The sequence below is a fragment of the Oncorhynchus keta genome, chromosome 30 (assembly GCF_023373465.1).
Source record: "Oncorhynchus keta strain PuntledgeMale-10-30-2019 chromosome 30, Oket_V2, whole genome shotgun sequence".
Lineage (NCBI taxonomy): Eukaryota > Metazoa > Chordata > Actinopteri > Salmoniformes > Salmonidae > Oncorhynchus > Oncorhynchus keta.
In genome coordinates, this window is record NC_068450.1 from 42,580,238 (window position 1) to 42,604,594 (window position 24,357).

At 41.6% G+C, this 24,357-nt stretch overlaps 3 protein-coding genes and 1 long non-coding RNA gene across 5 annotated transcripts; 2 read left to right on the plus strand and 2 right to left on the minus strand.

Annotated features, from left to right (window-relative positions):
* Nucleotides 1-641: 641 nt before the first annotated feature.
* LOC118363625 (chloride intracellular channel protein 2-like) lies at nt 642-6,037 on the plus strand. Its single transcript, XM_035744684.2, has 6 exons — nt 642-913; nt 3,156-3,265; nt 4,090-4,215; nt 4,307-4,410; nt 4,733-4,914; nt 5,199-6,037. Exons 1-6 carry the CDS (start codon nt 860-862, stop codon nt 5,358-5,360), a joined length of 738 nt encoding a protein of 245 aa, XP_035600577.1. The 5' UTR covers nt 642-859; the 3' UTR covers nt 5,361-6,037.
* Nucleotides 921-2,426, minus strand: LOC127914008 (uncharacterized). The gene is made up of 2 exons (XR_008087592.1): nt 2,174-2,426; nt 921-1,822 (listed from the first exon to the last, which is right to left on the minus strand). It is a non-coding gene; the product is annotated as an uncharacterized LOC127914008 (long non-coding RNA).
* Nucleotides 6,038-6,841: 804 nt separating the features above from the next.
* urp1 (urotensin-related peptide 1) lies at nt 6,842-8,906 on the minus strand. The gene is made up of 5 exons (XM_052488461.1): nt 8,626-8,906; nt 8,045-8,176; nt 7,823-7,863; nt 7,596-7,701; nt 6,842-7,269 (listed from the first exon to the last, which is right to left on the minus strand). Exons 1-5 carry the CDS (start codon nt 8,726-8,728, stop codon nt 7,238-7,240), a joined length of 414 nt encoding a protein of 137 aa, XP_052344421.1. The 5' UTR covers nt 8,729-8,906; the 3' UTR covers nt 6,842-7,237.
* Nucleotides 8,907-14,940: 6,034 nt separating this feature from the next.
* On the plus strand, nt 14,941-17,974 carry LOC118363629 (C1GALT1-specific chaperone 1-like). 2 transcript variants are annotated; one of them, XM_035744687.2, is made up of 2 exons: nt 14,941-15,105; nt 16,498-17,974. In XM_035744687.2, exon 2 carries the CDS (start codon nt 16,520-16,522, stop codon nt 17,474-17,476), a length of 957 nt encoding a protein of 318 aa, XP_035600580.1. In that variant the 5' UTR covers nt 14,941-15,105; nt 16,498-16,519; the 3' UTR covers nt 17,477-17,974. The 2 variants fall into 2 exon arrangements, with proteins under 2 accessions (XP_035600580.1, XP_052344420.1); XM_052488460.1 differs by having other exon boundaries at nt 14,951-15,101.
* The last annotated feature ends 6,383 nt before the right edge of the window (nt 17,975-24,357 follow it).

The following is a 24,357-nucleotide window of genomic DNA, read 5'->3' on the forward strand; positions in this document are numbered from 1 at the left end:
ACAAGGAGAGGAAACGACTTCGGTGGAAGTCACAACATAAAGGGTACTGGCAATTCTGAGCAAATGTCTGAATTTTTCTCCAGAAATCCTTACCATAACACGACATCAAAAATGTGTGATATATATATATATTTGTTTCTCATGCGCAATTGGGTCTCATCACAAAATATCCTCATCTGGAAGCCCAGTTACCAAAGCAATCACTTGCTCAAACAGATGAGAGCCACTTGTATGTTAACATTTCCAAATCATTTCCCAGTATTTCCCAGTATATTCCAACACAGTACATGCTTTGTAAGGACGAGCCAAAAAGTAGAAAGTGTACACTAGTTACTAGTGTGACAAATCATCAAAACAGTGTATTCAATATGGTTATACTGTCAGTATGGGGAATATGATAGCTGTCAGCTTTTTTGTCACATGGTGAAACTATATGTCTACATTGTTTGATTAACTGTTATTACATTTAACATTTACATTTAAGTTTAACTGTTATCAACTGACAAATAATAGGACCTATTTTAGGCTCTCCTCATAGAGAGAGCTTGGCACTGTTTATATAAGGGAGGACCACGCCCATCCTCTGGACCCACCCCCTCCTCTGACTTTTCACAGTGATAGCCTCATGAAGCCCTCAGACAAAGCATGCCAGCCACAAGGGTCTTACACTGCCTCCTAAGATCCATATATAAACCAGCACACTAGAGCACACAGATATATAGCAGACTCAAGGGCATAGTGAGGTTTTACATCAGTGGACTTGGAGTCTTCAGTGTTAAGAGGTTTTGGTTGGGTCTGAGGACACTTGTTGGAAAAACGTTTCTGAACTTGGCACCACACAACACAGCTTTTGGACAAAATGGCACTACGACAGAACTCCGACAAAGACCCGACAATTGAACTCTTCATAAAGGTCAGTATTGTGTTTAGTTTAGTATTGTTTTTCCTTTAGTTTAGAATAAAAATAAGAAGAATTTGTATTAATTCTAACATACCGCCTATGAATGTCTACTATTTCAACAATATGTAAAAAGATGTCAATTATGTGATGATTGAAATACAGACAAACATACCTCAAAAGTGTTTCATGTGAAAGCAAATGAAATGTACAAAATCAAGCTGTAATGCAAGCTTCAGCTACGTCAGCCATAGCCTCTGTTTCAAATAAGGGCTCAATACTTGTAGTGTTGTGTTCAGGATTGGTAAAAACTGGAATGTGACCAAGATTTGTAGTTCACTTATCAGCCCTCAGCATTGTAGAGGGTCAGAGATCTTCATTATGGGCACCATCAATCCAATGGTTGGCACTCCATGAACGGTCGTCATCTAGGGTTACGTAAAGCCTTGGAGGCTGGTGCGTGTGTGTGTGTGTGTGCGTGCGTGCGTGTGTGTGCATGTGCGTGTGTATGTGTGTGTGTGTGTGTGTGTCAGAGCATACACTCCTCAGTGACAGTGAGAGTGGCCTTTATCCCTGGGTAATGACGCCAGATACTGGAGGCCACCTTATCACCACACGCCCAGGAGGTGATGGCAGGACGCTGGAGACCCCTGGCCCCCGATGAGACAGACACGCCCACACACTGACACATTTGCACATGCTCTATTACAAATACGCACATTCACACAAAAATATCAAATAAGAAGACACATACACACGTATGTTTCTATGTGAAGTCATATCCCAGAAACGTAATCCACCCCTTCGGCGCCAGATCCCCCCTTTTCCTCATGAGGGGACACGTCAAATCTCAGGGTGTTTGTTCTGCAACTCTGGGTATGTCCATGTATCCCTACTTCCTTTGGAGGGGGAGCCGAAGGGCGTCTGTGAGACAAAGATTTTTGGTAAAAGGGAGGTGAAGCCACGGTGCATTCGAAAAGCATTCAGACCCCTTGACCTTTTCCACATTTTGTTACATTACGGCCTTATTGTAAAATGGATGACTTTATATATATATATATATATATATATATATATATATATATATATATATATATATATATATATATATATATATCTACACACAATATCCCATAACAACAAAGCAAAAACGTTTTTTAATATTTCATATTTACATAAGTATTCATACCCTTTACTCAGTACTTTGTTGAAGCAACTTTGGCAGTGATTAAAGCCTTGAGTCTTCTTTGGTACAACACTACAAGCTTGGCGTACCTGTATTTGGGGAGTTTCTCGCCTTCTTCTCTGCAGATCCTCTCAAGCTCAGGTCAGGTTGTGTGGGGAGCGTTGCTTAAAACACACACACACAAAATAAAATTGCGTACAACAGTGAGTGAACAATTCAGTTTGTTTCTCAATACCAGAGGCCGTTATCTACCGTTATCTTCCTCTCCAACACAATGTCTGCTTTTTCTATCAAGTAGCAGCTCCTAAAATACCCCAGCCACTCCCACCACTACAAGTGTGTATATCTGTGTCTTTTGTTATGACATGAGATTAATATGAATTGCATGATAGGGTTGGAGATCAGGACTTACTGTAAGGATAACATGGACAATGTCAACATGAAGCTATTGGAATTTGGAAAGGGCACTTTCTTACTTGTGACCATGAGTCTTCTGTGTTTGAGGCAGTTATTGTATATTGCTGTCTATGAAATATACTACTGGTAAACTAGCCTGGTCCGAGATATGCTAATATTGTCTTGCCAACTTTTTTATTTTACCTTTATCTAACTAGGCAAGTCAGTTAAGAACAAATTCTTATTTTCAATGACGGCCTAGGAACAGTGCGGCAGGGTAGCCTAGTGGTTAGAGTGTTGGACTAGTAACCGGAAGGTTGTGAGTTCAAACCCCTGAGCTGACAAGGTACAAATCTGTTGTTCTGCCCCTGAACAGGCAGTTAACCCACTGTTCCTAGGCTGTCATTGAAAATAAGAATTTGTTCTTAACTGACTTGCCTGGTTAAATAAAGGTAAAAAAAATATTTTAACTGTCAGGGGCAGAATGACAGATTTTAACTTTTCAGCTCGGGGATTCAACCTTTCAGTTACTAGTCCAACGCTCTAACCACTAGGCTACCCTGCCGCCCCAACTCCCTTGGTATGACAATGACCAAAGGAATTGGCAATACAGCACAAACAGAACCAGGCTATAACCAAACCTAAACCCAATTATTAATGCTGCTTGTCCTTCAGGCTGGCCACGATGGAGAGAACGTGGGCAACTGCCCATTCTGCCAGAGACTCTTCATGGTCCTGTGGCTGAAAGGAGTCAAGTTCACCGTTACCACCGTCGACATGAGGAAGTGAGCCCCCCGCCTCCCACCCTTCCACTTCCTGTGCATCTGTTTAAAGATCCCCTTACACAGGGTCATGTCTAGATTATGTAAAATTGACTTCCAAAATGTAATTATTTAGCATTTTAGCTAACCTTAACCCCAACCGTTTCCCTAATCTTAACCTAATTAACCTAACTTGCTATATTAATTCTCCTAACCAACTGCATGAGTTGTCCTAACCTGCTACGAAAAGTCAATTTTGACATAAACAGTATCCCTTCTAGACAAAACCCTCACTCACGCAGGGCTCTATTAAGAGTTGAGGGAGAACAAGGATGTTTTTCACAAACCAAACCGTTTAATAAGGAAAAAGTAACACTCAATGGGGTGTGATACAGAGAGGGGATAGAGGGCTGTGTTTGCAAGGCTAAAGCAATAGCAGAATGGTCCGTATGTTATTGAACAAACATATTTTCTTAATCTAAACCGTGTGAATTTCTCAGGCCCATTACCAGTGAGTGAGCTAATAAGATCAGGAAACGTTGAAAGGATGCTGATAACTGAGTGATTAAGAAAAAACACAACATGCACCCTTTGAGCTAGCCACTCCCATGTCAGTGTGTTTTACTTACTGAATCATGGGCATTGTTGGAATCATTCATCAAGAATGCCAACACTGGATTTTTGACATGGCTTGATAACCATTGTGTTCATTGTGATTGTGTCGCTGAATGATCGACATCGTATCTATTGATATAAAGCTGGAAGGATCACATATATGACCCTGTCTACTCCCTTTCTCCCTCCCTTTTACCCACCTCTCCACCCAACCCTGCCCTGGTACACTCTAGGAAGCCAGCAGAGCTGAAGGATTTGGCACCAGGGACCAACCCTCCGTTCCTCCTGTACAACGGAACCCTCAAGACAGACTTTATCAAGATCGAGGAGTTTCTGGAGCAAACACTGGCCCCACCCAGGTATAGTGTTATTATATTAAAGAAAGTGAAATGCACTGACCTTCTTCAAAACAAATTCATACTCAGGCTCATCTCATCTCCCTCCCTTCAGGTATCCACACCTTAGCCCAGTCAACAAAGAGTCCTTTGACGTGGGTGCGGACATTTTCGCGAAGTTCTCCGCTTTCATCAAGAACAACCCAGCCAACACTACTTGTATGTGAAGTTACAGTCAGTCCACATTAATCTATTAGACCATGTCTTATGAGGCAATGGAAAATACGTACTCAACGGAATACACGCTATGGGCGTATGCCTTCATGAAATGCTGGTTTGATGCGAATGTTTGGGACCAGACAATGCCTACTCCTGGCTATGAAAAGCAGGCTCAATGGAGAATCTCAATTGAAAGCGCTTTTTCAACCCAATATATAAACTTAATCTGGGTCTGGGAAAGGTGCCCATAAGGAACACCTCTAAAGCTATAGATATATAATATATGTCTGATATACATACCTGTGTTTCTCTCAATCCATAGTCCAAGAGAAGGCACTGCTCCGGGAGTTCAAGCGGCTGGATCTCTACCTGAACTCCCCCGTCCCAGAAGAGATTGACCACAACTCCAGAGAAAGCATCACCCTCTCCAAGAGAAAGTTCCTGGATGGCGACCATCTCACCCTGGCAGATTGCAACCTTCTGCCCAAGCTGCATGTCATCAAGGTGAGACAAATAGGTCCATCCATAAACGGTATACAATACGAATTTGATTATTTTCTGGTATTAGGCATGTCTTATGAAGTGTAGAACACAACCTACGCAATGACAGGGTCCGTCCTTACTTTCTAATCCTGAGAGAAGTGTAACTTAATTTTTAACCATTGGGAATAAACATTCTCCGTCCTTGTTCTCCAGTCTTCATTATTTAAATAGTGTAACATGACTATTATGGTTTATAGTGTCTCACAATTCAACAGTTTTCCCATGTATTCTGTTTTATATGATAGATTGCTGCCAAGAAGTACTGTGACTTTGACATCCCGGCGCAGTTCACCGGTGTTTGGAGGTACCTGAACAATGCCTACGAGAGGGAGGAGTTCAGTCAGACCTGCCCTGCCAACATCGAGATCGAGAAGGCTTACCTGGACGTGACCAATAAGAGGCTGTAAATCTATAACCAACCTTTAACCAAACATTACACAACATGTCCTCTTTCACTATTACCTTACATGGAAATGGTAACTCATTCACCCCCCAAAAAATTTAACACATTTTTGGGAGGCCACAGCAATCATTATCAAAGTATCTCAAGTCAATCCTGCATCAGGATGCCTTTGAAATCGATAGGCATTCTAGGAATCAGATCAGTACAGAAGTTCACACCCGCTTAATTAAAGTGCATTATGTTAAAATGTGCATTATTTACAAAATGCCTTGTGTTTTACAGACAATTGACTAATAGGCTGCTACAGTGTTTATTTCAAGTAATTATACTGCCAGTTCCCATTATATGCCACACTAAATTGGCCAAGTGTGCAATTTGACTGTTTATCTAATTAAGTGTTTCTTTGTCCATAGTGTAAATATATTTTTTTTCTCCACCTGAACACCCATAAAATTAGAATGTATAAGACCATAAGAGTGTATTCTAATTATGTTTATGTGTGATTGAATGTCGTGATATAAAATCTATTTTAACAGTTGCTCATGATTACCATAAAGAATAGTCAATTATCATGTAAATAAGTTTAGGTCAAATGTTTTACCATAATACATTATACCTGCCTGATTCTAGTTTTTTCAAACTATGATGTGAACTAAAATAAAATCTATTTCATGAGTCTGACCCTCGAGAGTGTGTGTGTGTGTGTGTAAATCTCTAGGACTCTCCTGCTCCCTTGTGGGTGTAAAAAGGAAACACAGAAACCATTGCTGATCATGTCAAAGAAATCCATATATACTGTATGTAGTCATATCTGATTTATGTTGCATGATTACCCTAAATATTTATCTACTGTGCATTTCTAAATTTGTCAATTTAAATAACTTGACAGCTAATTTGTGTTTAATCCTTAAATCTATTGACACACCCGTGCGGCAATCGAAGGAACATAATTACTAACAAATATCCCCATCAAAATGGGTCCGTTTAATAAGCTAGAGATCTCTTTTTGCCTGGGCTGTGTCTCAATCCACGGATATCGGCCTTCCACATCTGCGGTGGATGGTGGCCGAGCTACTGTACAGCAGTGTTTGTCAGACCATAAGACCTCCCGAAAAATCGGTCTTCTTGTGAAATCGTCTGCAGCATCCGACCGGTTTGGCCTATAAAACTATTATGACCACTCTAGAGAAAGGGGAGACACTCACAAAGTGGTTTTACATTTTGCTCTACGACCTCCACGTGTCACTGGACTCGTCTGAATTCGGTAACACTGAGGTGCCAACTTCTGTCTGTTGTGTCCGATCCGTTTAAGCTACAAACTTATTTGAAAAGAGGAGACTCTCACGATGGTTGTAAGGTACAAATTGAAGTATTGTTGTAGTTTGTGACCAAACAAATAAGGGGTTAAATATGTACATATATCCTGAGCTTTTTAATATCTCCTAGACATACGACAGACACTTCAAAACCTCATTCCCTTATGATACATTTCTTTACTGTCTAAGACTAATGTTGTTGACTTCTTTTCGCTTCCAAGCATTGGTTCTAGGCATATACACTGTGTATTTGTGTAGAAATGTATATGCAATCTGACACAGTGTTGGTGTCAAAAACAAAGTTGTTCCATTCAATCCACATTATACTGTATATTTCATTTTATTGTCAGCCAGCCTCAATGCAAGGCCATTTTCAGCTGGATTAAAAAATATATTTCCTACCAATCATTTACTCTAGGTTTCTATGTATGAACAATGTACCCATTGTCTTGGGGCTGTAATTTTAATATTTAATAAGGGACACAGCTTGGGGTGAGGGTGGTGAGAAGGTGTTCTTGTCCAGGTATCGTCAAAAATGATCTTATTCTCCTCCAGCACACAGCTTCTAGTTTGTCACACAGTATTTCCAGAAGCAAGCTATCCAGGGAAGAAAGAGAAAGATAAAGACAAATGTCAAGATTATGTGCATCAGTTCTGCTTTCATGAGTCCTATCATATCCTGTTTGTATCCTGCAATGCTATAGTTACTCCATCTGACCTTCCTCAGAACAATCCTTAGTTAAACATCCTTACCAAACACTTCATTGCAAATATGCCGGTATAAATTCATTTTCTTCTGTTGTTGACGCAACACTGTGTTTTTGATTGTCCTCAGCAAACATCTGTTCTTACTATGTACATAAGGAACATAAAGAAAGGTATGGCAACGGAGTCGGTCCAGGATAACGTTCTTCATTACTCACCTCTCTTGTTGGTTTTCGGTAAATTCTGCTCAGACCGAAGGAAGCCCTGAGAGCGAAGCTTGTCGGCTGCAGCGAGCTTCAACACCACCGCCTTCAGATCATCAACCTAAAAAAAGCACAATACATTTTATGACACGTGGAGCAAAATAGAACAGGACATAATATAATGGCTTTTCCTAGAGGATTCTTCTGTATTACATATTCAAATAAAAATGTCTAACACTTACCATGTTGACAAATTTATCCTGCTGCACAGAATCTTTAGCTCCTGATGGAAAATTGAGAACATAAACCCAATTCAATACAGAACTAATCATGTTACATGGGTGACTAGCTGTTGAGAATAAAACTAATTGTGCTTTTTGATTAACATATGGCAAAGAGTTATGGGATATCAGAACATTCATGTCCAATCCTTAGTGTCTTGGTTCTAGGTTATCTCTCCTCACCTGCTTTATTCCATGTACCCCTGGCGCCACTGCGCTGCATCAGGAGAGGGTAGAGATTCTTCACCTCTCTCTGGTCAGTCAGCTCAGCGTTCTCTCCATCCTCCACCTCTGCCACCAACTTCTGGATCAGCTCTGCTCAGGCATAACAGCTCTCAATTATCAAACCGTATTATCACTATCATCAATACTGAGACCCACACCATTGCTGAAAGTTCCAGTGAACCCAATGATGTCACCCTAATCCAGACTCGAACCCTGAATTTAACAGTCAAAATAGCTATTGCCTTCAATGTTCTCAGAGGAAAATCTATCCCCTTTGCCATCTACGGGAGACCTACATGGTTATAGAAAACTCTGTCAACAGACAAAGAATTTCAGAGTTCAACATTGCCCTCACAGCATTATGCATAGGGATCTAAGAATGAATATCAGAAACCTGAACACTATCAATTCCACCAAGAAAAGATGAGACCTTAATTGTCTCATAAGGTTCAGCAAGACATGCCCTAAAATAGAACAGACTATTCAGAAATGATCAAATCAAGGGAAATTTTCCCTACACCACAGATTCTCTTGCATACCTTCTTGAGGTTCCAAGCTTGTGTCTGGATACAGTGGTAGAGCATGCGTCCGTCTGGCAGAGCAAATAACAGCCAAAATGTAGAACAGTGCTAAGGACAGCATGATGACAATAGCTTAGGTGGCTCTGGACTGTACTATCTTACCCTGACTGGGAACTTCACTTTTATATCTTCCTCAACCATCCATCATGACGGGATCAATACATTATCATGTCACCCAGTCTCAGTCTAAATGGTTTTGATGTAATGGCCCCATCGTCATAGACACAATTCAGGGATTCTGTCAATGTATCTAGGGCCTATCTCTGCTTGTTCAGAGGGCCCTAACAAATGTTTACTCTCCAATAGCAATCAGAGGCCAGTCAGCATCCTCAGATTCTATGTCTGACTAACACCATTTTCTTGTTCTAATGGGTTGTTCATCCCATCACAGACAACATGATTCACTGTTCTAATCACAGCCCCTTCTACGCACAGACTGTTTCTTTTCTTCTTTTCTTCTCTTACCCTTGTAGTCATACACTCTCAGAAAAAAAAGTCTATGGTTAGGGTACAGTATTGTTCCTTATGGTACAAATAGATCAGAATACACAATGTACCTTCAGAGATACACATATAATCTTGTACTGTTTGGTACCTTTTAGGGTAGGCCTACATATGCGAATAATCTAGTATAATGGTACATTTCTGTACAATCATAACACACACAAAAAACAAATGGATCATTATCATATGTCCCAGCATGCTCTATTGCAGGTTGATTTTTAGAATGTTGTGTTTTTGCATGCACATTGATTGATCTTATGCTACATAAAATTAACTAACCCAATGTGAAAGTAATTCTTCCTGTTTAAAGTGTTTAGGAAGTCTCATTTACACATTTTCCTACCTTGGCAGTCATTCTAAATGCAGGCTGCTGTTATGTTTACTTCCGCTCCCCGGCGCTTGAAGTTGCCAGTTTACTCACTATTACCCACACCTGCCACCATCTTTATGAGCGCCTGAAACTCACCTGGACTCCATCACTTTCCTGATTACCTCCCCTATATCTGTCTCTCCCTTTGGTTCTTTCCCATTTTGGGATATCCTAACTCTGGTTGAAATCCAATAGGAATTACATTTCACTTTGCAAGCCAGCATAATAGGACTTGTCTGATGTGGCCTGCAAACCAGGAGTTTCCGACCACTATGTTGGGGTAAAACAAGCCTGTCAAAGTATGGCGTTACGATATACATTGAATATATCAGGGCCAATTTTGACTCCAATGCTTCCTACAGTTGTGTCAAGTTGGCTGGATGTCCTTTGGGTGGTGGACCATTTTTAATACACATGAGAAACTGTTGAGCATGAAAAATTCAGCAGCATTGCAGTTCTTGACGCACCTGCCACCTAAACTTTTTCAGGACCCTGTCTTTCAAAGATAATTTGTAAAAATCCAAATTACTTAACAGATCTTCATTGTGAAGGATTTAAACACTGTTTCTCATGCTTGTTCAATGAACCATAAACAATTAATGAACATGCACCTGTGGAACGGTCGTTAAGACACTAACAGCATACAGACGGTAGGCAATTAAGGTCACAGTTATGAAAACTTAGGACCCTAAAGAGGCCTTTCTACAGACTCTGAAAAACAACAAAAGAAAGATGCCCATGGTCCCTGCTCATCTGTGTGAACGTGCCTTAGGCATGCTGCAAGGAGGCATGAGGACTTCAGATGTGGCCAGGGAAATAAATTGCAATGTCCATACTGTGAGAAGCCTGAGACGGTGTTACAGGGAGACGGGAGGGACAGCTGATCGTCCTCGCAGTGGCAGACCATGTGTAACAACACCTGCACAGGATCGGTACATCCGAACATCACACCTGCAGGACAGGTACAGGATCTCAACAACTGCCCGAGTTAAAACAGGAATGTACAATCCCTCCATCAGTGCTCAGACTGTCTGCAATAGGCTGAGAGAAGCTGGACTGAGGGCTTGTAGGCCTGTTGTAAGGCAGGTCCTCACCAGACATCACCGGCAACAACGTCGCCTATGGGCACAAACCCACTGTCGCTGGACCAGACAGGACTGGCAAAAAGTGCTCTTCACCGACAAGTCGAGTTTTGTCTCACCAGGAGTGATGGTCGGATTTGCGTTTATCGTCAAAGAATGAGTGTTACACCGAGGCCTGTACTCTGGAGCGGGATCGATTTGGAGGTGGAGGGAACATCATGGTCTGGGGCGGTGTGTCACAGCATCACCGGACTGAGCTTGTTGTCATTGCAGGCAATCTCAACGCTGTGCGTTACAGGGAAGACATCCTCCTCCCTCATGTGGTACCCTTCCTGCAGGCTCATACTGACATGACCTTCCAGCATGACAATGCCACCAGCCATACTGCTCATTCTGTGCGTGATTTCCTGCAAGACAGGAATGTCAGTGTCCTGCCATGGCCAGCGAAGAGCCCGGTCTCAATCCCATTGAGCATGTCTGGGACCTGTTTGATCGGAGGGTGAGGGCTAGGGCCATTCCCCACAGAAATGTCAGGGAACTTGCAGATACCTTGGTGGAAGAGTGGGGAAACATCTCACAGCAAGAACTGGAAAATCTGGTGCAGTCCATGAGGAGGAGATGCACTGCAGCACTTAATGCAACTGGTGGCCACACCAGATACCGACTGTTACTTTTGATTTTGACCCCCCATTTGTTTAGGGACACATTATACCATTTGTTAGTCACGTCTGTGGAACTTGTTCAGTTTGTCTCAGCTGTTGAATCTTGTTATCTTCATACAAATATTTACACATGTTAAGTTTGCTGAAAATAAACACAGTTGACAGTGAGAGGACGTTTCTTTTTTTGCTGAGTTTACTACCATACCCCGTTGAAATGCACTTATTTTTTGTCTTGCCCTTTCACCCTCTGAATGGCACACACACAAGCCATATCTCAAGTGTCTGAAAACTTTTTTTAAAATCCTTTAACTGGTCTCCTCCACTTCATCTACACTGCTTGCAGTGGATTTAACAAGTGACATCAATAAGGGATCATAGCCACTGTCATGAAAAAAACAGGTGCTCTTAAGCCTTTATATACTCAGTGTATGTAATATATTGTCAAAAAGACTTACCTAGACACTCACTTGATGAATGTTACAGGACTGAGTACCCTTGAATGCAAAAACCATGTCTCTGTCACTAGCAAACACAGTCATTGGTGGTACTCTAAATTTAACTTGAAATGCACCATGGGAAATATGCAAATAAGGCTTTGCAAACCTTTTTAGGGGTACATTTTTGCCACTTAAAAGAAACGGATTTGTCACTCTGGTGGTACCCTAAAATGGCAAATTGTACATTTTCTAAAGGTTCTCTTTTGCACCCTTGGACTATATGTAAGAAAGGTAGCCTACTAACTCATCCCCTAATGTACACTATTTGCTCTTCCACGGTATAAACTGCAAGGATATAATTATGTACTTATAACTGAAGGTACAATGGGCTTACCACACTGGGTGCCACTACAGTGACAAATGTTTGTACCCCTTTAAGTACAATTCTAAACCAAGAATACATAATGTTGTGTTTAGAGACCATCATTAGGCAAGCTTCAGGGAAATTACTTATTGGGTGGTCTTCAGCCATTTCTCATTGTCCGAACATGAAGCTATTGACAAAGACAATTGTGTGCCCTGCTTTCCTAATGTCAGTTTATACAGGAAGCCTGTTGCATGTTATACATAACAAATGAAGTATTATTTTATATGTACTTGCAAAACCATCCTATCATTTACATTTCACACAACCTTGATCATATATAACCTTAGTGATTGTTGAAAAAAAGATCTGAGAAAAGTTTGATCGGGTACAAAGTATGACGTAGTGTGTGGTGTGTCAATGCTCTAGGTTTTAAGGTCTCTTTGTCAAAATGAAAGGTTTTTAATAACAGGAAATAGGAGTATGATCAAAAGGCCCAGACTGTTGTAAATGATTTATAAGGTTGTCATATGGTTGTCTACAGGTTTCAGAAATTGCTGTGGAAAACAATCTGGTGTCTTGATCTTACCTCTATACATCATCTCATCTGCTCTTTCTTAGGTGAAAAATAGTGATGAAAAAATAGTGATGAAAACAAGCAGGACTAGACTTCCATCATAGAATATTGTATTACTCAATTTCAAAATGAAAAAACAATTATGATGTGTCAAAATCTAATTTCAACATTAGGCTATACAAAATAAAATATTATATGATGAGTTATGGTGATGATATCCATTTCAAAGTTTGTACAATGGCATTGTATCTGGTTCGTGTTAAAATAAGTAAAATTTACTATAGTCACACATATAGTTTAAAGCGGTAATCAGCAGTTGAAACAATAACTAAGCTTTCTCTCTTGGGGCTGGAGAAATGCAACCACTCTCAAATTCATAGACAGAGCAATAGGATGCAAGGACTGACCATCCATGATAACTAAATGATAGCGTTAACCATCTTTTGAGGCTATATAGTGTTTGTTCACATTTACTTTGATACAAACACTGGAGTAAATCAAGCTTATATTTTAGGTTCTGATGAGGTACAGTTCAACTAAGCTCATGAGTTATATTTTTCATGAATCAATGGTCCCCCCAAGCCACAGATATGAGCTATCAAGAGGATTCCAAGAGCAGGATGAACTGAATTCTCAGAGTGAGTATGGAGTGGAGGACTAAATCAAATCAAATCAAATTGTATTGGTCAAACACATCAAATACAACAGGTGTAGACTTTACAATGAAATGCTTACGAGCATAAATATTAGAGGGGGTCAGTGTAAAGTAAATTGTCCAGGTAGCCATTTGATTAAGCAGTCTTATGGATTGGGGGTAGGAGCTGCTCAGGTGCCTTCTGGTCACAGACTTGGTTCTCCGGTATCGCTTGCTGTGCGGTAGCAGAGAGAACAGTCTATGACTTGGGTGGTTGGAGTCTGACAATTTTTAGGGTCTTCCTCTGACACCGCCTGGTAAAGAGGTCCTGGATGGCAGGTAGTTCGGCCCCGAGCAGTTGCCATTTCAAGCGATGATGCAGCCAGTGAAGATGCTCAATGGTGCAGTTGTAGAACTTTTTGAGGATATTATCAGCCTCCTGAAAGACTATGGAAGGTGGATGGACTCGAGGACGATGGCGGAAGCGGATGCTGAACTTGAATCTGATGGCAGTGGAAACAAGGAGAAATTGGCTATTGTCCAAAAGAATGGGAAAATAAGCTAAATTGCTAGTCTTGATAATATCCCAGTGTATCTGTATCTGAGATTAATAGAAAACAGACATACAGAACCAGTCAAAAGTTTGGACACATTCAAGGTTTTTCTTAATTTTTTACTATTTTCTACATTGTGGAATAATAGTGAAGAAATCAAAACTATGAAATAACATATATAGAATCATGTAGACACCAAAAGAGTGATAAACAAATAAAAATATATTTGACATATGACATTCTTCAAAGCAGCCTCTCTTGGCTGCTCACACTCTTGGCATTCTCTCAATCAGCTACATGAGGTAGTCACCTGGAATGCATTTCAATTAACAGGTGTGCATTGTTAAAAGTACATTTGTGGAATGTCTTTCCTTCTTAATGCAATTGAGCCAATCAGTTGTGTTGTGACAAGGTAGGGGTGATATACAGAAGATAGCCAGCCCTATTTGGTAGAAGACCAAGTTCATATTATGGCCAGAACAGCTCAAATAAGCAAAGAGAAACAACAGTCCATTGTTACTTTAATGTCAGTCAATACGGAACATTTCAAGAACTTTGAAAGTTTCTTCAAGTGCAGTCACAAAAACCATCAAGCGCTACGATGAAACTGGCTCTCATGAGGACCACCAGAGAGGAAAACCCGAAGTTACCTCTGCTGCAGGGGATAAATTCATTAGATGAGGCGCGATTTCGCCTGGCATAGAATTTTTGTTGTCGTTGTTGTTTAAAAAAAAAAATATTTTTTTTTTTTGATGCGTATATCCATAAAATTATGCCAACTGATTCATGATTTCGACTGGCTGAGAAACGCTGCCTGTCTGTCTCGTCCCGACTCTATGGGACAGTATGAGATCGAATTTGAATATTGAAACAATGTTGCAAATGTCCGATAGACAGACAGCACGGTTTATACAAATCTCCGCTGTTAAACGTAATGTTATTCTAAAATAAATGTGAGAATGTTATTGTAAAAGACGTGAGATAATGTCTAGATGCGTTTTATAGTGGAGATCAAGACCAATGTGTCATGTTAGACAAGTCAGATCTGAAAATTCCTATGTGGGAATTGTCTTTCTGGCCCGAGCGTCAGTTAGACTGCAGTACCGAAGCAAAACTGTAGGATCAGTCGAAACTGTGCTTTTCGACCGGAACCCAGGCCCCTTAATCTGCCACAGCACACCTGACACCGCTCTCGACAGGAGTGGAAACTAAAAAGAAGGGAGTGAATTCTTAGCCCGTGGCAGTCGTTTGTATGTAAGTGTTTTCTTGATGTTTTGGTTTAAACGTTTGTCTTAATGAGATATTTTGCCATGTTGTGATTATAGCTACGGTAGCTAGCTATCTGTAATGTTACCTAACAAGCAAGCTAACAATATTGTACTGACGGTAGTTGGACAGCTTCATTAAGCGTAAATCATAGTCTAGACGCCGAGACGTAAATTAAGCGTAAATCATACAAACGCCGAGACGCGATAGTACGGCGTCCCTTTGTAACATGACTACGCGGCTCATAGACCACCATTCTCGGGGGATGCACAGTCCGAGCGCGCACCTCCCCACAATGCCCAACCAACGCGTCTCCCGGTACACTTCCTCTATTCATTTGAATGTGTCGACAGTTTGATTAACTGCTTGAGCTGCTAGGAGAAATTGGTACAATATTTTAGAACACTGCAGTGTTTACGCGTGCGTGTACGTTTAGCACTCTGATACACCCTTTACTTGTAAACCTGTTTGTCAAGTGTCATAGCCATTTAGCAATGAAATAGTTAATTTTTGCACTGACAGTTTGTCCTTTGCTAACCGGATTCTAATAGTAAAAAGTGAACTACACTGAAAAAAAGCACGAACGCAAACATGGAAAGTGTTTGTGTTCATGAGCTGAAATGAAAGATCCTAGAAAGATCCATATGCACAAAAAGGTTATTTTTCTCATATGTTAACATTTGCCAAGATAATCCACTTGACAGGTGTGGCATATCAATAATCTGATTAATCAGCATGATCATTACACAGCATGATCATTATATTACCCTTGTGCTGGGGACAATAAAAGGCCACTCTAAATAGTGCAGTTTTGTCACACAACACCTCTCAAGTTGATGAAATGTGCAATTGGCATGCTGACTAAGGAATGTCCACCAGAGCTGTTGCCAGATAATTTGTCAGTATGTCCAACTGGCCTGACAACCGCAGAGCACGTGTAACAACGCCATCCCAGAACCTCCGCATCCGGCTTATTCACCTGCTGTTGAAACTGAGGAGTATTTCTGTCTGTAATAAAGCCTTTTTGTAAGGAAAAACTCCTTCTGATAGGCTAGGCCTTGCTCCCAAGTGGGTGGGCCAGTCTCAAGTGTTAGGCCTGTGCCCTCCCATTGCTGAGACCTTGACCAGTCATGTGAAATCCATAGATTTGTGCCTCATTTATTTCAATTGACAGATTTCATTATATGAACTGTAACTCATGTTGCGTTTAAATATTTTTGTTCAGTATAGTTGTTTTTTTACACTCAACTAACATGAAATGACAGTCACTTGTTATGTAGCTAGATAGCTAGCTTCTTTATTTTGCGCCTTTTACCACCACCATGACTATCCATTTGATTAGTAATAGGGCAAATTAATGTTTGTTTCCTACTTTCACAGTGTGTGCTGCTGACAAACTAACATGTTGTCGGAAGGCAGCTCCTTCATGAAGGGGATGGCCCTGGGAGGCATATTCTGCCTGTTGTTGTCCCTGTTAGGGAGCTTCACACCAGGCATGCAGTCTAGCCCAGAGGACCAGCACCACCACCACCACATCAAGGCTCCCACCAACGACGAGCTACAGAGCCTGTCCGAGCCCCAGATGGTGGAGCTGAGCCAGAAGGTGCGAGTCTATTGCGTCATCATGGTTCAGCCTAAGGTCCTAGTGTATTGGGCCACAGCCAAGGACACCTGGGGTAAACACTGCGACCAGGCTGTATTCTACAGCTCCGAGTCAGCCAAAGCTCTAGAAGCGGTGGACCTTAATGAACAGGACGAGTGGGCCAAGCTGCACAAGGCCCTGAAGCACGCGTACGACAATTCCGGTGACCTGCGCTGGTTCTTTGTGGCGCGGCCTACCACCTTTGCCATTATTGAGAACCTCAAGTACCTCGTTCTGGCCAAAGACCCCAACGAGCCCTTTTACATCGGCCACACCGTGAAATCGGGCGAACTGGAGTACGTTGAGTACGAGAGCGGCATCGTGCTGAGCTACGAGGCCCTCAGAAGGCTGGTGAACGTGTTCAAAGACAGGGAGAAGTGTCCAGAGCGAAGCAGGTCCCTTTGGAAGCTAAGCGAGGAGAAACAGCTGGCTATATGTCTGAAGTACACTGGGGTCTTTGCAGAGAACGGTGAGGACACACAGGGCAAGGGGCTGTTCAACAGTAAGAGTGTGGGTTCACTCATCGAAGACGGCATGTCCAAAAACTCTTTGGATGTGGTGGAGGGCTGTTGCTCTGACTTAGCCATCACCTTTAGCGGAATGTCACCAAACCAGATGCAGGTCATGATGTTTGGGGTTTACAGACTACGCCCGTATGGGCACAACTTCCATGATTCCTTGATATTCCTGCCCCCCGAGGGCTCTGACAATGACTAAAGTGCAAGGCTTCCCCCTTTGGGCCAGACAAGGAATTAAAAAGACTGCTGCTGTGTGATGTCAGGTCAACTGTTGAACTGTTTTCTTATTCAGTTTGTATACATGAGAGAGGGTGGCAAATCTTTAGTCTTTTATACCTTTTGAAATTTGCACTCCGCACAATACAATTGTGGTTGTGAAGAATGAATGAACAGATGTAGGCTAATACAGTGCTATGAAGAAATATATCTAATTCTTTCACACAATTAATTCATTTATTTTCATTGGTATGTGTGGCTAATTTGGTTTAATTAGGCTAATACAAGGCCACACAGAGTGAACATTTGGTGAAATTGATCAAGTATTGAGATGACTGTAAAAGTCTGTAAACAAATAGTTTGCTACACATGATTGTTGTCATTGTAATTAAATTAATGTTGGTGGATTTGTTTTTTGTTTATTTTGTAACTATTTTACCCACTTGGAAAACCAGGTGAAATAAAAATGGACTGAAATTGACAGCCATGTTTATCCTCCTAATACCAACAACTAAATGAAATGACTGTTCTGTTGTTGCATTCAGTCAGAGTGGGAAATCATAGTTCTTAATTATAAAAAGTGCTAAACCAAATATAGAGCACTGTAAAGCAAAATAGGCCTAGCTCATAGTGAAGCATTTTCATCTTACCCCTTGTTATTGATAAGCAAAACAAAAAATATATATTGGACACGCACACTTACACACACACACTGTTAGGGACTAGTGTAATATGGCTAAAATAGACTAGTTTCTGACTAGTAATTACTAGTTGTAGCGCCGTTCGCATAGATTTTTCCCAGTCATATGTGGTAAACAAAGAGTGATAGAGATACAGTCTCATCTTTATACACAGTGTACAAAACATTAGGAACACCTGCTCTTTCCATGACAGACTGACCAGGAGAAAGTAATTATCCTTTTTTTGTATACCCCCCCCCCATTTGAATAAACATGGAATCATGTAATAACCAAAAAAGTGTTCAAAGTAGCCACCCTTTGTCTTGAGAGCTTTGCACACTCTTGGCATTATTTCAACCATCTTCATGAGGTAGTCACCTGGAATGCATTTCAATTAACAGTTGTGTCTTAAATTAATTTGTGGAATTTATTTTCTACTTAATGGGTTTGAGCCAACAAGTTGTGTTGTGACAAGGTAGAGGTGGTATACAGAAGATAGCCCTATTTGGTAAAAGACCAAGTACATATTATGGCAAGAACAGCTCAAATAAGCAAACAGTCCATCATTACTTTAAGACATGAAGGTCAGTCAATCTGTACAATTTCAAGAACTTTGAAAGTTTCTTCAAGTGCAGTTGCAAAAACCATCAAGCGCCATGATGAAATTGGCTATCATGAGGACCGCCACAGGAGAGAAAGACCCAGAGTTACCTCTGCTGCAGAGGATAAGTTCATTAGAGTTACCAGTCTCACAAATTGCTTCAGAGTTCAAGTAACAGAACCATCTCAACATCAACTGTTCAGAGGAGACTGTGAATCAGGCCTTCATGGTTGAATTGCTGTAAAGAAACCACAACTAAAGGACACCAATAAGAAGACTTGCTTTGGCCAAGAAACATAAGCAGTGGACATTAAACCGGTGGAAATCTGGCCTTTGGCCTGTTGAGCCAAATTGGAGATTTTTGGTTCCAACCGCCGTGTCTTTGTGAGAAGCAGAGTAGGTGAATGGAGGATCTGCGCATGTGGTTGCCAGTGTGGAGCATGGAGGAGAAGGTCTGATCGCGTGGATGAGCTTAGCTGGTGACACGGTCTGATTTATTTAGAATTCGAGGCACATTTAACCAGCATGGCTACCACAGCATTTTGCAGCGATACCTAGTGGTGAAAAAAGTACTCAATTGTCATACTTGAGTAAAAGAAAAGATACCTTAATAGAAAATGACTCAAGTAAAAGTCACCCAGTGAAATACTACTTGAGTACAAGTCAAAGTAGTTGGTTTTAAATATACATAAGTATCAAAAGTAAATAGGATTTACTAAAATGTACTTAAGTAAAAGTATAAAGAATTAAGTAACTTATATTAAGCAAACCAGACAACACAATTTTGTATTTATTTTTGACGGACAGCCAGAGGCACACTCCAACACTCAGACATAATTTACAAACTAAGCATTTGTGTTTAGTGAGTCCGCCAGATCAGAGTCAGTAGGGATGACAAGGGATGTTCTATTGAGAAGTGTGTGAATTGGACCATTTTCCTGTCAAAATGTAATTAGTACTTTTTGGGTGTCAGGGAAAATGAAATTGTATCCAGTTTTGTATGGCATGTTTAAGAAAGGGCGATACTTTAAACAAAATTCCATCACTTCCCTGATTACCTTCCCTATACAGTGGGGAGAACAAGTATTTGATACACTGCCGATTTTGCAGGTTTTCCTACTTACAAAGCATGTAGAGGTCTGTAATTTTTATCATAGGTACACTTCAACTGTGAGAGACGGAATCTAAAACAAAAATCCAGAAAATCACATTGTATGGTTAAGTAATTAATTAGCATTTTATTGCATGACATAAGTATTTGATACGTCAGAAAAGCAGAACTTAATATTTGTTACAGAAACCTTTGTTTGCAATTACAGAGATCATACGTTTCCTGTTGTTCTTGACCAGGTTTGCACACACTGCAGGAGGGATTTTGGCCCACTCCTTCATACAGACCTTCTCCAGATCCTTCAGGTTTCGGGGCTGTCGCTGGGCAATACGGAATTTCAGCTCCATCCAAAGATTTTCTATTGGGTTCAGATCTTGAGACTGGCTAGGCCACTCCAGGACCTTGAGATGCTTCTTACGGAGCCACTCCTTAGTTGCCCTGAATGTGTGTTTCGGGTCATTGTCATGCTGGAAGACCCAGCTACGACCCATCTTCAAAGCTCTTACTGAGGGAAGGAGGTTGTTGGCCAAGATCTCGCGATACATGGCCCCATCCATCCTCCCCTCAATACGGTGCAGTTGTCCTGTCCCCTTTGCAGAAAAGCATCCCCAAAGAATGTTTCCACCTCCATGCTTCACGGTTGGGATGGTGTTCTTGGGGTTGTACTCATCCTTCTTCCTCCAAACACGGCGAGTGGAGTTTAGACCAAAACGCTCTATTTTTGTCTCATCAGACCACATGACCTTCTCCCATTCCTCCTCTGGAACATCCAGATGGTCATTGGCAAACTTCAGACGGTCCTGGACATGCGCTGGCTTGAGCAGGGGGACCTTGCGTACGCTGCAGGATTTTAATCCATGACGGCGTAGTGTGTTACTAATGGTTTTCTTTGAGACTGTGGTCCCAGCTCTCTTCAGGTCATTGACCAGGTCCTGCCGTGTAGTTCTAGGCTGATCCCTCCCCTTCCTCATGATCATTGATGCCCCACGAGGTGAGATCTTGCATGGATACCCAGACCGAGGGTGATTGACCGTCATCTTGAACTTCTTCCATTTTCTAATAATTGCGCCAACAGTTGTTGCCTTCTCACCAAGCTGCTTGCCTATTGTCCTGTAGCCCATCCCAGCCTTGTGCAGGTCTACAATTTAACCCCTGATGTCCTTACACAGCTCTCTGGTCTTGGCCATTGTGGAGAGGTTGAAGTCTGTTCGATTGAGTGTGCGGACAGGTGTCTTTTATACAGGTAACGAGTTCAAACAGGTGCAGTTAATACAGGTAATGAGTGGAGAACAGGAGGGCTTCTTAAAGAAAAACTAACAGGTCTGTGAGAGCTGGGAATTCTTACTGGTTGGTAGGTGATCAAATACTTATGTCATGCAATAACATGCAAATTAATTACTTAAAAATCATACAATGTGATTTTCTAGATTTTTTGTTTTAGATTCCGTCTCTCACAGTTGAAGTGCACCTATGATGAAAATTACAGACCTCTACATCCTTTGTAAGTAGGAAAACCTGCAAAATCGGCAGTGTATCAAATACTTGTTCTCCCCACTGTATATGTCACTCCCTTTGGTTCCTTCCCCAGGCGTCATTGTTTCTGTTTCCTGTCTGTGTGTTGTCTGTGTGTCTGGTTTAATTTATTTATTAAAACTCTCACTCCATATGATTACACATCAATCCCAACATCGTCTGTCTGACTGCCCCTAGCATGAAACGCAGGTCCCGCAAGGGTAACAGATGTTAATCGTACTCTCCTTGCGTTGTGTTTTGTCCAAATAAATCACCCCAGCCAGTGGTCCCAGTTGAGCATTATTTATAATATGTTGTTAAATAGGAAACAGCACGTTAGTTGTGCAGGGCTTAATGATGTTGATGGTAAAATCTGTAGCATAAAAGCAACTGTGTTAGCAGTGAGCTTATGTGACCATTACATCGGTGCATGCTAGCTAACAGACTTATATACAGCAATCATATACCAAAGCACATCCCAGAAAGCTCCTCGATCCCTAACAGGTGCCATATGTATAAGTCGGCAATGGTCAGCAAACTTGTACACATTGTAAAATATAATTCAGAACGTGATCTACCCCTTGCACCACATTTTCATACTGGGGAGACCTGACATTCGCGATCTCCCCCTTTCTACAAGCGGGCCAATAACAACAGGCCTTATTGTCAACGTGAATTGAACCAACCAACCAATTGTTTTTTTTTTTTACTTCACCTTTATTTAACCAGGTAGGCCAGTTTAGAACAAGTTCTCATTTACAACTGCGACCTGGCCAAGATAAAGCAAAGCAGTGCGACACAAACAACAACACAGCGTTACATGTGGAATAAACAAGCATACAGTCAATAACACAATAGAAGAAAATAAAGTCTATATACAGTGTGTGCAAATGGCATGAGGAGGTAAGGCAATAAATAGGCCATAGTAGCAAAGTAATTACAATTTAGCAGATTAACACTGGAGTGATAGATGAGCAGATGATGATGTGCAAGTAGTGACTCTGGTGTGCAAAAGAGCAGAAAAGTTAAAAAAACAATAAGGGGGTCAGGTAGGTAGATTGGGTGGGCTATTTACAGATGGACTATGTACAGCTGCAGCGATCGGTTAGCTGCTCAGATAGCTGATTTTTAAAGTTAGTGAGGGAAATGTAAGTCTCAAGCTTCAGAGATTTTTGCAATTCGTTCCAGTCACTGGCAGCAGAGAACTGGAAGGAAAGGTGCCAAAGGAGGTGCTGGCTTTGGGGATGACCAGTGAGATATACATGCTGGAGCGCGTGCTACGGGTGGGTGTTGTTATCGTGACCAGTGAGCTGAGGTAAGGCGGAGCTTTACCTAGCATAGACTTATAGATGACCTGGAGCCAGTGGGTCTGGCGACTAATATGTAGTGTGGGCTAGCCGACTAGAGCATACAGGTCGCAGTGGTGGGTGGTATAAGGGGCTTTGATAACAAAACGGATGGCACTGTGATAGACTGCATCCAGTTTGCTGAGTAGAGTATTGGAAGCTATTTTGTAGATGACATCGCCAAAGTTGAGGATTGGTAGGATAGTCAGTTTTACTAGGGTAAGTTTGGCGGCATGAGTGGAGGCTTTGTTGCAAAATATAAAGCCGATTCTAGATTTGATTTTGGATTGGAGATGTTTGATATGAGTCTGGAAGGAAAGTTTACAGTCTAGCCAGACACCTAGGTATTTGTAGTTGTCCACATATTCTAGGTCAGAACCGTCCAGAGTAGTGATGCTAGTCGGGCGGGCGGGCGGGCGGGCGGGTGTGGGCAGTTGAAAAACATGCACTTGGTTTTACTAGCGTTTCAGAGCAGTTGGAGGCCACGGAAGGAGTGTTGTATGGCATTGAAGCTCATTTGGAGGTTAGTTAACACAGTGTCCAAAGAAGGGCCAGATGTATACAGAATGGTGTCGTCTGCGTAGAGGTGAATCAGGGAATCACCCACGGCAAGAAGTGATATCGTTGATATATACAGAGAAAAGAGTCGGCCCGAGAATTGAACCCTGTGCTACCCCCATAGAGACTCATAGAGACTGCCAGAAGTTCGGACAACAGGCCCTCCGATTTGACAGACTGAAGTCTGTCTGCGAAGTAGTTTGTGAACCAGCGAGGCAGTAATTTGAGAAACCAAGGCTGTTGAGTCTGCCAATAAGAATACAGTGATTGACAGAGAAAGCCTTGGCCAGGTCGATGAAGACAGCTGCCCAGTACTGTCTTTTATCTATTGTTTAGTACCTTGAGAGTGGCTGAGGTGTACCCATGACCAGCTCGGAAACTGGATTGCACAGCGGAGAAGGATATGAATAAGAATGCTTGAACATTAAACACACCTTTCTTTTCAGGCAAGTGGAAACATAACCAACCCTGTTACACAAGCATCCCATGGAAATGCAGCCCTCTTGTGCAGTCAGTACACAAAACTATGCTCATCGTGTCTTAGCAGGATCAGATGGTGACTGGGGTCTCAGCATGCTCAGACAGCCAGGGAAGTCCAGTCTACAGAGCACAGGTGAATTTTGCAGTATATTAACAATATCAGTGAATGATACAAAGTTCCATCTTGAAATGATGGGTAGACCTACAGTAGCTACAGGGCAGTGGATTAAGTTTAAAGCTACAGTGTGGGATTTGGGAATAATGGTCATTTCCATTATTCAACCATTGGTTCTATTCTTGGATAATATAATGTATAAATGTACACCAAGGCAATTCCTTGTCATGCCTCATTTTAGGAAGATCAGATGGTGACAGGGGTCTCAGCAGGGTCAGGCAGTCAGGGGAAGACCAGTCTGTGACAGAGGTGAGATACAGTTTTGCAGATACAAACCTTTATTCTCTCTGCGCAGTAAACTCTGGACAAGGACAGGCCAGATGCTATTTTAAGGCAGTATGACAAACCTCCAAACTTGATTTCCAAACTATCAAGGGTTGATAGAAGCTTTTATCAATGAC